At 40.0% G+C, this 12588-nt stretch overlaps 1 protein-coding gene across 2 annotated transcripts in view; it reads right to left on the bottom strand.

Annotated features, from left to right (window-relative positions):
• LOC109376465 (microtubule-associated tumor suppressor candidate 2-like) overlaps positions 1–12588 on the bottom strand; it is a 355658-nt gene that overhangs the window by 22580 nt on the left and 320490 nt on the right. The window contains exon 6 of one of the 2 annotated variants that reach the window (XM_019632395.1): positions 513–726. The exons of the other annotated variant lie outside the window; for it this stretch is intronic. Coding sequence (XP_019487940.1) covers positions 713–726 — 14 coding nt within the window. The 3' untranslated portion in view covers positions 513–712. Of the gene's footprint in view, positions 1–512; positions 727–12588 lie in introns of those variants that run through there. 2 annotated transcript variants of the gene reach the window in all.

The following is a 12588-nucleotide window of genomic DNA, read 5'->3' as shown; positions in this document are numbered from 1 at the left end:
TTCTTCATGGCAGGTATTTAAGGTTGGATAACATAGTTCAATGTTGAAACAAAAATATTATGACCATGCTCTATATCAAATCAAATTCTACTGTTTATGTGGGCCCATTTTTCACTTAAAGATATTATTAAAATGAAAAAGTAAAAAACACCATGTACTGGTGAGTATGGGGAGAAACAGGAACTCATATAAACAAACGGAGGGACTAGTGCAAGTTGTTCCAACTCTGAGGGCATTTTGCTGTATCTAGCAGGGATGGAGATGTGCAGATATGGCCATGACCCAACAATCTCACTTCTGGATCTAGGGAAATGTTCATAGCCATGCCCAAGGGGACATGTGCATCACAGGGTAGCCTATAATAAATAGCTCCACGCTAGGAACCAACCCAAATGTGATGGGCAGCGGGATGGTATACACACAGCACAGTTCAGGGAGCAATGAAAATGAATGAATCAGAGATGTGTGCATGCACGTGAATGATCCTCACAAACGGCGAATGAGTTCCAAAATACGGAGAGCTTTGTTATCTTTCTCTAGTATTTAAAGACTCTTAAAACAATACTCTGTTATTCATGGACCCACATTAGTGCCATTGTAAAAGGTTTACAGTGTGCACAGGAAGTACATGCCTGGGCGTCAAACAGAAGGATGCCTCTGGGCGTGGGAGTAGGATGACACAAGGAGCTTCCTCTTGTCTGGGCTGCTTCATTTAATTCAAAAGAGCTGAAACAAATTTGGCAAAAATTTACATTTAGCCATTTTGAGTGTTGATTACATAGATTTTTGTTTTGTTATTCTCCCATTTTCTATGTTTGGAATAATTTTTAAAAGATATCAATACAGACATTTTGCATTAAGTAATAGTTCTTTCCATTCCAAAGTGCTGTGGAGTTTGAGATGCTCTGTCTGGGTCCTCAGGGTAACCATAATACAGGCAGGAAAAATGTTGCCTCCATTTGAAGAAAGAGAAGCTCAGAGTGGCTGGTGTCTCAATGAAGATCACACAGCCAGTAAAGAGAAACACCAGGACTCAGACCCTGGTTCCAACCTGGTGCTCTCTCCCCGCATCATCCAACATTTTTCTCGACATTTTTTATTTGTAATGAGAACTTCCATGCCTTTTAGTACATCAGTCTGAGAACCTTTCATCAATGATGGGTGTAATTTCATGTTGAAAAACCAACATATTAAGTTGGTGCAAACGTAATTGCGGTTTTAGACCATGAATTTTAAATTATAACTAGGCTCAAACACATCTTTATTAATCAAAATAGGAACCGTTACAATCAACACATTTTTGCCAACGAGAAATAACTTTGTTTATTCCTGTAGCATAAAAATCCATGCTGCGGGATTCGACGAACTCTTGGAAAGCATTTTCTGCATCCTGCTGTTTGTAGAAGTGTTTTCCCTGCAAAAAGTTGTCAAGATGCTTGAAGAAGTGGAAGTCAGTTGGCAAGAGGTCAGGTGAATATGGTGGATGAGGCAAAACTTTGTAGCCTAATTCATTCAACTTCTGAAGCATTGGTTTTGTGACATGCGGTTTGGCGTTGCTGCGGAGAAGAATTGGGCCCTTTCTGTTGACCAATGACAGCAGCAGGCGTTGCAGTTTTCGGTGCATCTTATGGATTTGTTGAGCATACTTCTCAGATGTAATGGTTTCTCTGGGACTCAGAAAGCTATAGTGGATCAGACCGGCAGCAGACCACCTAACAGTGACCATGACCATTTTTTGGTGCAAGCTTGGCTTTGGGAAGCGCTTTGGAGATTCTGCTTGGTCCAACCACTGAGCTATCACCGGTTGTCATATAAAATCCAGTTTTCATTGCACGGTACAATCCCACTGAGAAATGGTTCATTGTTGTTGCATAGAATAAGAGAAGACAACACTTCAAAATGACAATGTTTTTTATTTTCAGTCAGCTCATGAGGCACCCACTTATTGATCTTTTTCACCTTTCCAATTTGCTTCAAATGCTGAATGACTGTAGAATGATCCACGTTGAGTTCTTCGGCAACTTCTTGTGTAGTTGTAAAAGGATCAGCTTCGATGATTGCTCTCAATTTGCCATTGTCAACTTCCGATGGCCGGCCACTACGCTCCTCATCTTCAAGGCTCTCATCTCCTTTGCAAAACTTCTTGAACCACAACTGCACTGTACATTCATTAGCAGTTCCTGGGACAAATGCGTTGTTGATGTTGCGAGTTGTCTCTGCTGCTTCACGACCCATTTTGAACTCGAATAAGAAAATCGCTTGTATTTGCTTTTTGTCTAACATCCTTTCCATAGTCTAAAATACATATAAAGTGAACAGCAAGTAATGTCATTAGCAAAAAAACATAAAGTGAGAAATGCGCATTAAAATGATGTGTAACATAACCACATTTAAGAATGTATTCCAATATCAAACGCAAATTTCAACAATGCAAAAACCTCAATTACATTTGCACCAAGCTAACAGATAGCTATTTTATGATCTACTGATATATTCAAGCAGTACATTCAATATCACATAGCGAAGCAGTATTGGAATGTATATGCCACCCAGGAACTGTTGATTCATTTATGATTTATTCTTTTTAGCCACTGTCAACCTTTCAGTTTTTAGAACTTAAAATCAAGTTTATAACCATTTATAATCTAATTCTTACAAATACAGTAATATAATTTTTTCATTTCATAATAATTTATAATGCTAAAAAATGGTAGCGCCCTAAATTTTTAACAGTAGGGTGAGGGCCAGGTTATAGTGGTTAATTCAGTCATTAACGTTTTAGTCGTGAAGACTGTAGCAATACTATTCTGTAGTATTTAGCTAGTGTGCATGAGTCTGGGTGAATGGCCGTTTATGGCTAGTGTCCGTTCTAATTAGCTACTGCCCACGCCTCTCGTTTCAATGTCTGTGCTGTATCAGTTGGTAAGTATCTTTAACATCACCCTTCTTATGATACAACATTAAGTGGGGAAAAAAAGAAGACGTCAAATTGTACTACACTATGATTACAATCATAGAGATATGTATACATATAAAAATATGTACACAAACACACACATAATTAGGGTGCTAGAATTACTGGTGGTTTTTCTATCTATATCACAAAATTTCCACAACTGTATTGCAATTTTATAATCTGAGGATTCGATATTGGAAGGTTAGAGTGTGTCCATCCCGGGCCTGCCACTGTATAAGCCTATCCTATACTTTCACTCCATTCTGCTCATTGCAAGAGGGAATGTGGAGAGGCAGTGAAGTGTAATGCTTTGCTGAAAGAGGACAGACAATAGCTGTACTTTGTTTTCAGCGATAAGATCAATGCACTGGACTATTTTATGTGTTTCTATTTGGCTAAGGGTACTACAAATTATAGAGAGATATGGAAAGACTAAATGCTGTCAGCCCCTTTTAATGAAATTCTGATCCTCTTAAACCCCCTTAGTTCACTCAAGTCTTAGTTTCCCTCTTGGGAAACTAACACGTCTTCAAGGCTGAAAACACATGCTATCAGAGAAAGTACAGTTTCATCAAATATACGGAAACCTTTAAAATCTTATAAACCCTTGTGATGCTATTATACTTTATCTTTATCAACCTTTCTAACCATGAGACTTCATCCTTACAATTCAGAGGAATGAAATTGTAACTTTAAAGAATGAAATCTTACCCTTTGCAACAACATGGATAGACCTAGAGAATATTATGTTAAATGAAATAAGTCAGACTGAGAAAGACAGATACCATATGATCTCAGTTATATGTAGAATCTAAAGAACAAAATAAGCAAGCAAACAAAACAGAAATAGACTCAGAGATATTGGGGAAAAACTGATGGTTTCTAGATCGGAGGGATGGGGATGGGGGAGAAGGTAAAGGGATTAGAAAGTACAAATTAGTAGTCAGGATATAGTCATGGGAATATGAAATACAGTATGGGTAATATAATCAATAATGTTGTAAAGATTATGTAGGGTGCCAGACAGGCACTGGACTTATAAGAGAAATCATTTCATAGACTGTGTAGATGCTGCACTGTACACCTGAAACTGAAGTAGAATAATATTGAATGTTAACTACAATACACACACACACAGACAATTTAGTTTGTGAACTCTTCCTAGAAAAAGTGCTACATACCTAACTGCTGAATATCACTACGGTCACCTTTGAAGTACTCCCCTTGGGAAGCTATGCACCAATGCCAGCACCTAGTCCACCCTTCAAAGCAATTTTGGAACTCTTTTTCTGGAATGGCCATCAGAGCTGTCATTGTATTACCCTTGATGTCATGAATGTCATGAAAATGTCTTCCTTTCAATATTTCCTTTATCTTCAGGTGAAGAAAAAAGTCATTGGGGGCCAGATCAGGTGAGTAGGGAGGGTGTTCCAATACAGTTATTTGTTTACTGGCTAAATCTCCCTCACAGACACTGCAGTGTGAGCTGATGCATTGTCATGATGCAAGAGCCATGAATTGTTGGTGAAAAGTTCAGGTCATCTAACTTTTTCATGCAGCCTTTTCAGAACTTGCAAATAGTAATGAATAATCTCTCTGATATCAAAAAAGGTTAGCAACGTCATTGTAGCAAGTTCTCGAACTTAATTGTGAGGACTTGTGTGTGTATGTGTATGTGTGTGTATGTGTGTGTGGTCATAGAATGTAAAGTACAGCATAGGGAATATAGTCAATGGTATTGTAATAGTTACATACAATGTCAGAGGGGTAGTAGATGGGGGGGGGCGTTATCACTTTGTGAGGGGTGTAAATCTCTAACTATTATGTTATTTTGTGCACTTGAAACTAATAAAAATAAAAAAGTCGGGTTTCCTGTTACAGATCCATGTGTGTTCAGGACGTTCAGTCTTGGCATGTTATTCCAACAACAGGAGCTGGCACTGGTTAAACTTTCCTTCGTTTCCAGTTATCCTATTGAAAGGGGCTATTTTAATTGTGACTTACATCTTTTTATGTCTTCTCTTTTTAAAATGATCAGTTTTTTGAAAAATTATAGACTCAAAATATAAGGGAAAGCAATGAGGTTATAAATTGAGAAGCAGAAACACCAAAACAACTGAATATTTCCCTATAGGTAACACATAAAATCCATTTCAGCTCTGCCATGTTACACAATTTCAAGTGGGAATAAACATGGCAGATAATTAAATATATTATGTAAGCAAGAGCTGTGGCATACGGCATCATAGGTACTCTGCATTCTTTTCATGCATTGCTTTTCCTGCAGAAGTACCTAGTAACGTGCGTATGCTCGGCTTTTGATCTGGTATTCTAGTGTGAGCTGTGCAGAATTCCCATTTTGCACTATCATTGCAAAAGTATGTTGTTTATTAAATTGATTCCTGACACATTGTGTTGTGAGAAGGTAAATGATGAACTGATTTAACCAGTGGTAGGATTTGCTATGTTGAATAATGCATGAGGTGACGGCCTTTTAATTCGTTTATATTTCCGGTAAGATTACTAACTTCTGCAATATTATAGGAAAGATGTGTAAAATGATTCTATGGATTAGCTCGTGTTGCTTTTATTAAATACTGGAAAAGCCTTGGCAACCTGACACGTAACCAAACAAACAAGCTCAGGTATTTAACACTGGTGTAGTTCATGATGGAAAGCCACAGTTTAAAACTTTGTTTTCCCATAAATCTTAAATGTTCTGAACTAAGAATTCATTTGCTATTAAGTTGGTCTACAAATCGCAGAACCGTATTTCCCCCTTGAATTCTGGTTGTCAGCACCAGTGAGCAGCGTGGTCGCAAAGCCAGGTTTGGAACAACCTGCAACATCTACTCGTGCTCCTTTTGTCACCCTGCAACTCCTGGTGAGCAGGATGGATTCCCTGAGGTGCTCATGACGGTTCTACCTCCAGCCACCTCCATGACCTTTGACTCTCAAAACCTCTTGACTGAGCAGCAGAGAGTACAGGTGGGTATTACAGCTGGATCCTCCTGTTTTCCTTTTCACCAGGTAAAACTCAGAGACTTTGAAATGCTGAAAGATGCAGTATCACCTGATCCTTTTTCAACCCAAGTGAAACACTGTAAAATAAAACCAAAAGGAAAGAAGAGGAGGAGGGGAAGAGGGGGTAAAGGAAGGAGTGGCGAGGAAGGGTGAGGCTACCACATGCACTGAGCAGGAGCTGAGGGAAAGCCAGGGGATGGGCAGAGTGGGATGAGGCCCATGGCACGGGGCCCAGCAGCACAGTGGGCTTGTCGTGGAGCTGGAGGCAGTGCTGTGATGGGGCAAGTCAAGTGCCAGCAGCTATCGACCCCTCCAGGAGGTGGAAGTGTGGAGTGGGAGAGCACGCTGGCCTGGGGGCCTTCTGGTTCCCTTTTCAAGTATTTGCCGTTATAACGTTGTGGGTATGAGAAGGGGCTCAGGTAGGAAGGCTGAGAGATGGTGGTGGAGGAGGGGCTGCGCCCGGCACAGAGGATGGGGTGAGAGTAGAACTGGCTAAATGGTTTACAAAGGTGCACCTGAGGGCAGATAGTTACATTTTATCCATTCAATGCCATCACGCAGAACTGGTAATGTGAGTTGTGTATCTACTGAGATGTCTTTGAGCTGTTCGTAGGTCATTGATGATGACATGGCAATTGTCCTGAGCTGTCTCAGCAGACCGCTTGGCGTCAGTTTGGACAGCACTATTCAGAGCACAGAAGGGTCAAGAACCACCAGACCCATCTGTCCAAATCAACCAACTTACAAAGACTTTTGGACTATTTAAGTGGAAGCCATTATGAACATCATCTGGTACAACTCAAATTTTGTGTAAGTACACTTGAACTCCACAGGCTTAGGGCATTCTTCCAAGGTCACACAAATGATCCACATCATTTAAATGCATCGAGTACTTTCCCTTCACACATTAAGCCTCCCAGATAAGAAAAATGAAAGCATTTTGACCATACTTTTAGGAAACTCCTCTCTGTCCTAATGCCTCAGAAGATATTTATTATGGTGATTACTTAGTACTAGTCTTTAAGGAAAATTCACTGGAAACTATTAATTGGGGCCTACTGGATATTAGCACTAAACATATAAAGTCACCTTTCACATACTCTATGATCAGGAACACAGGCAGTGCCTGATTTCAGGTCGTGGCTCTGAAAGATACATAATCAGCTAGCTGGCAGCCTCCATTTTATCACCTACAGGAGTTTTCCAAGGACAGGAGTTGATGTGTGGCTATTATAAGGTGCCAACCATGAATGCATCCTAAATTATATCATAGACTTATTAGATGAACAGTACTTCCTCCCAAATGTACTTCATTGACAGTTAATCAGTGTGGTTTGGAATCAACTGAGTAATAGATTCAGCTCTGACCCCATGACATATAGACTTGATCTGAATCTCTTTTACATACCATGGGTGTGACAACCACCTTGCTGAAGCTCACAAGAGAACTGGCAACCACTGTTGTTACCTGCGAGTACTTGGTTTGATCTCTCACTGATTTTTCCATCCTGACTGAAAAGTGACATGCCATGATTATTCATCAGTTCATTCATTCATTCATTCATTCAACAACATGTATTGCATATTTATACTAGGCACACTGCATAAATTATCTCTCATCCTTCAAACAATACTGCAACATGGATATTTTTGTGCCTCCCATGTTACAGACAGCAGACCAGTGAACTCAGGTCTGTGGAATCAGTGCTCTCAGTCTGCTTCACCAAGAAACGGGAACACTGCAAGCCAAACACCATAATGGCCTTTAGCCATGTTTGCATAGGTAGTAAGTAGCCTTTCTTGTTGGATAATTAACTTATCTCACTTGCCAAGTAAATAGTTTTCTCCTGGCATGTTTACCAAACATTAGTAAGGAGTCAGAAATGGCAAACACTGTGTGACTCTAAAATAGTGACAACAACTGCTAATGTTGGATGCATGATGATCTGTAATATGAACTGTTGGTCATTTTTGCTTTAAAACATCTGTGACAAGAGCTAAAATCTTTAGATTAAGATATGGGCATGTAAATCTGTTTTACATTATAGTAACTGCTCCTCAAACATTTAAATGAACCAGCAGGCCATTCATAGACAGCAGTATTAAAAATAATATACTGATCCCTCAATTTCTGAAGTTCTGACATGTCCAGAATATTCGCATCTCATGTTGTGGCTGCACACTTCAGTCAAGGCAGAGGAGAGAGTCTCAGAGGGTAGGATGCTTCTTTTATTACCAAGGGGTTGGTATTCTTTGGAGAGTGTAAAGGTATGTTTGATCCCTTTTGATATAAATGTTTATAGGAAGCTTTATATAATAAATGGAGAGATATAAATAACCAATGACAATGACAAAGGTTTACAACAAATGCAGAAGCCACATGTCACATGACAGTGGGAGGCACAGTGGGTAAGAGCACTACCCTCTCTAGCTATGAGGATCCAAACTGCCACTTAGGGACATAACTCAGGCCAGGTGTCTGAGTCATTTAAATGCACTTGTGTGTGAATTGGTTATTCTTGCTTCTAAAACTATTTAAGCGAATCATACTTGCTATTGCAATGATGTAGTAACTGAAATCTGCCATAAGCTGAAATACAAGTGTACAAAGAGATATTTCTATGAAGAAGAAGTTGGAGGCTCCAACAAAAATGATAGAGGCAAGTTGCATAAAAAATGTTCTTGGGCCGGCCAAGTGGCGCGATGGTTAAGAACTGGCTTGGGATGCCAGAGGGCCCCGGTTCGGATCCCACATATGAGGGCCAGTGACACTGCGGGGGGGGCGTTATCACTTTGTGAGGGGTGTAAATCTCTAACTATTATGTTATTTTGTGCACTTGAAACTAATAAAAATAAAAAAGTCGGGTTTCCTGTTACAGATCCATGTGTGTTCAGGACGTTCAGTCTTGGCATGTTATTCCAACAACAGGAGCTGGCACTGGTTAAACTTTCCTTCGTTTCCAGTTATCCTATTGAAAGGGGCTATTTTAATTGTGACTTACATCTTTTTATGTCTTCTCTTTTTAAAATGATCAGTTTTTTGAAAAATTATAGACTCAAAATATAAGGGAAAGCAATGAGGTTATAAATTGAGAAGCAGAAACACCAAAACAACTGAATATTTCCCTATAGGTAACACATAAAATCCATTTCAGCTCTGCCATGTTACACAATTTCAAGTGGGAATAAACATGGCAGATAATTAAATATATTATGTAAGCAAGAGCTGTGGCATACGGCATCATAGGTACTCTGCATTCTTTTCATGCATTGCTTTTCCTGCAGAAGTACCTAGCAACGTGCGTATGCTCGGCTTTTGATCTGGTATTCTAGTGTGAGCTGTGCAGAATTCCCATTTTGCACTATCATTGCAAAAGTATGTTGTTTATTAAATTGATTCCTGACACATTGTGTTGTGAGAAGGTAAATGATGAACTGATTTAACCAGTGGTAGGATTTGCTATGTTGAATAATGCATGAGGTGACGGCCTTTTAATTCGTTTATATTTCCGGTAAGATTACTAACTTCTGCAATATTATAGGAAAGATGTGTAAAATGATTCTATGGATTAGCTCGTGTTGCTTTTATTAAATACTGGAAAAGCCTTGGCAACCTGACACGTAACCAAACAAACAAGCTCAGGTATTTAACACTGGTGTAGTTCATGATGGAAAGCCACAGTTTAAAACTTTGTTTTCCCATAAATCTTAAATGTTCTGAACTAAGAATTCATTTGCTATTAAGTTGGTCTACAAATCGCAGAACCGTATTTCCCCCTTGAATTCTGGTTGTCAGCACCAGTGAGCAGCGTGGTCGCAAAGCCAGGTTTGGAACAACCTGCAACATCTACTCGTGCTCCTTTTGTCACCCTGCAACTCCTGGTGAGCAGGATGGATTCCCTGAGGTGCTCATGACGGTTCTACCTCCAGCCACCTCCATGACCTTTGACTCTCAAAACCTCTTGACTGAGCAGCAGAGAGTACAGGTGGGTATTACAGCTGGATCCTCCTGTTTTCCTTTTCACCAGGTAAAACTCAGAGACTTTGAAATGCTGAAAGATGCAGTATCACCTGATCCTTTTTCAACCCAAGTGAAACACTGTAAAATAAAACCAAAAGGAAAGAAGAGGAGGAGGGGAAGAGGGGGTAAAGGAAGGAGTGGCGAGGAAGGGTGAGGCTACCACNAATGGCCAGCAGCCGCAGTGAGCAGCCATCCAGAAGCTGGCGACTGATCTGCCTCGCCCAGGAAGAGTGCAATGATGGTGCCAACTTGGACCAGTGAAGCGGCGTCCTCCACAACTAGACTGAAGAACAAAACGACAGCAACTTGTCTGTTCCCCTTCCCCCCAATTCCCCAGCACTGTTCCCATCCCCCCCAATTCCCCAATTAAAAAAAAAATTCTGAGGGTCTAAGTGGCAGGGGTGGGGACAGCAGAAGGTGGAACACTCTAGTACTAATCTTCACTCTGACTACTTCAAACATGTCTTTAAGTGACTGCTTGGCTGAAAGGCAAGCTAAACTGGGACTTGTAATGGCGTTGGTCTTAGAAGGTTAACACGCTCACATTTATGAATTTGAGATGAAAATAAAATATTAAAGATTTATGTAGATGTTGTCCCTTTTTGTCCAATAGTTTTTTTGACCAATAACTACAAAAATACATAAATTGTGTCCTTTCTTGACCAATAATCACAATAGTATTATTCTTATAGCTATGATATGTGAACTTTGATAAAAATGAATAGCATAACAAAAAGTGCAACTTAATGAGGACAGTTACCAGGTCCAATAATAAAGTCACTGAGTCACTTGAAATGCTCCAAGGATGTAACCAAGAGGGCCAACAGAAGTGGAAGATAATGTGTCTGATAACCTGAATTTATCTCAGATGTGTTCTTTGCTAAGAAGCCTCTAGTATGTTACAGACAGACCCTAAGGTGTGACTTCACCCCCATAATTTCTACCTCCTAGTGTTTATGCCTTGGGTCACCCCGACACTGTGAGTGCAGCTGGGACCTGGGACTGGCTTATAACCAACCAACAGAATATGACAAAGGCAATGGCATCTCATTGGGATTAGGTTATGTTAGGTAAGCCTCCACCTTAGCCTCGAGCAAGAGACTCTCCTTGCTAATTTGAGGAATTGGCCATGTTGAGCAAGCCCACATGGCAAGGAGTTGCAGGTGGCCTCTAGGAACAGCAGGTGAGCTTGAGAACTACAGGTGACCTCCAGAACTGCAGGATCTCTAGGAGCTGAAGGTAACCTCCAGGCAACAGCAAGCAAGAAGCCGGGACCCTCAGTCATACCAAGGGAATAAATGCTGCTGACACACGACATGAGGCTGGCAATGGGTTCTTCCCCAGTTGAGCCCCCGATGAGGATGCAACCTGCTGACACCTGAATGACAACCTAAGACTCTGAGCAGAGGACCAGCTAAACTGTGCCTGACTCCTGACCCATGGAAACAGAGATAAAGTGTGTTGTTGTAAGCCACTAAGTTTGCGTAATTTGTTACATGGCAATAAAAACTAATACATTTTACTTCTTTGGTGGTTTTGTCACCACATCTGTTTACCTTTCTGTCTCTCTCACTAGACAGTGATCGAATTTAAAGATGGGGACTGTGTCTTGACTAACTTTTGTTCCTTACTCCCGATGATGTTTAGCAGCCTTGTCTGTCTCACACACACAAGGTCAGTAAAGTGTGTGCTGAACAAATAAGCCAGTGAACAAACAAATGAATGAACTAATGAATGAATGAGTGATGAATTGGCAATTTAGTATTCCAGGGTACATATTAACTACCATGACACATTGCTTTTCCCTCTAAGATCTCAGTTGATCAACATGCTGAGGAAACTGAAACTATTTCCTTTCTAAGCAAGTCATTTATCTTCGTGAAAATGGAGCTGCTGTCCTATTTTTCTGGTCATACTGTTTGATTAGATCCTTCTGGAATATTTTATAGAATTCTCTGTGGTTCTTACTAGCCTACATAATTTTGTGTCATCAGCTACTTCAATGAGCTATCTCCTTTTCTCCAACTAATTATTTCAAAAGCCAGGCACCAATTCCTGAGGCATCCCATTAACTTCTTTCTATGAAAGGAATTAGCACAGATTTCCTTTCTCTGAACCAATTTAAATCCACATGAGAACCTGATTTCTCATTCTGTGATTAGCAATAATAATTATATCCAGACGTTTGGATGATGAAAGTACTTTATATGAATTATTTTGTTTATTCAGGGATAGCCTTGCTATGTAAAACCCCCATTTTTTAGATAAGAAAATAGAGGTAGAAAAATGTTTTCTGGAGTTAACCTGCAAGTGATTTATTTGCTCAGTGAGCAATTTATTAAGCATTGAGAATATACAGAGGACTGCATTTGGAAAATGTGAAAGGGATGAAGGCAGCCACCTGTCTTGTCTAACTTTTATAAGTTCTCCACAGTTTATTTGTGATTTTCCAATTTTATTTTTTCTGCTAATATTTCCACACACAAAAGCTGGGCATAAGCCTTCATCACCTTAAACCTAGACGAGTACCCAGCCTTTGTTGTCTTGGTCCGAATCAGGACTTGGAGAAGGTCTCACTAGGCTCTAT

The sequence above is a fragment of the Hipposideros armiger genome, unplaced genomic scaffold (assembly GCF_001890085.2).
Source record: "Hipposideros armiger isolate ML-2016 unplaced genomic scaffold, ASM189008v1 scaffold_1134, whole genome shotgun sequence".
Classification (NCBI taxonomy): Eukaryota; Metazoa; Chordata; class Mammalia; order Chiroptera; family Hipposideridae; genus Hipposideros; species Hipposideros armiger.
The sequence above is the reverse complement of the archived record's forward strand: the minus strand, read 5'-3'. Positions and strand labels throughout refer to the sequence as shown.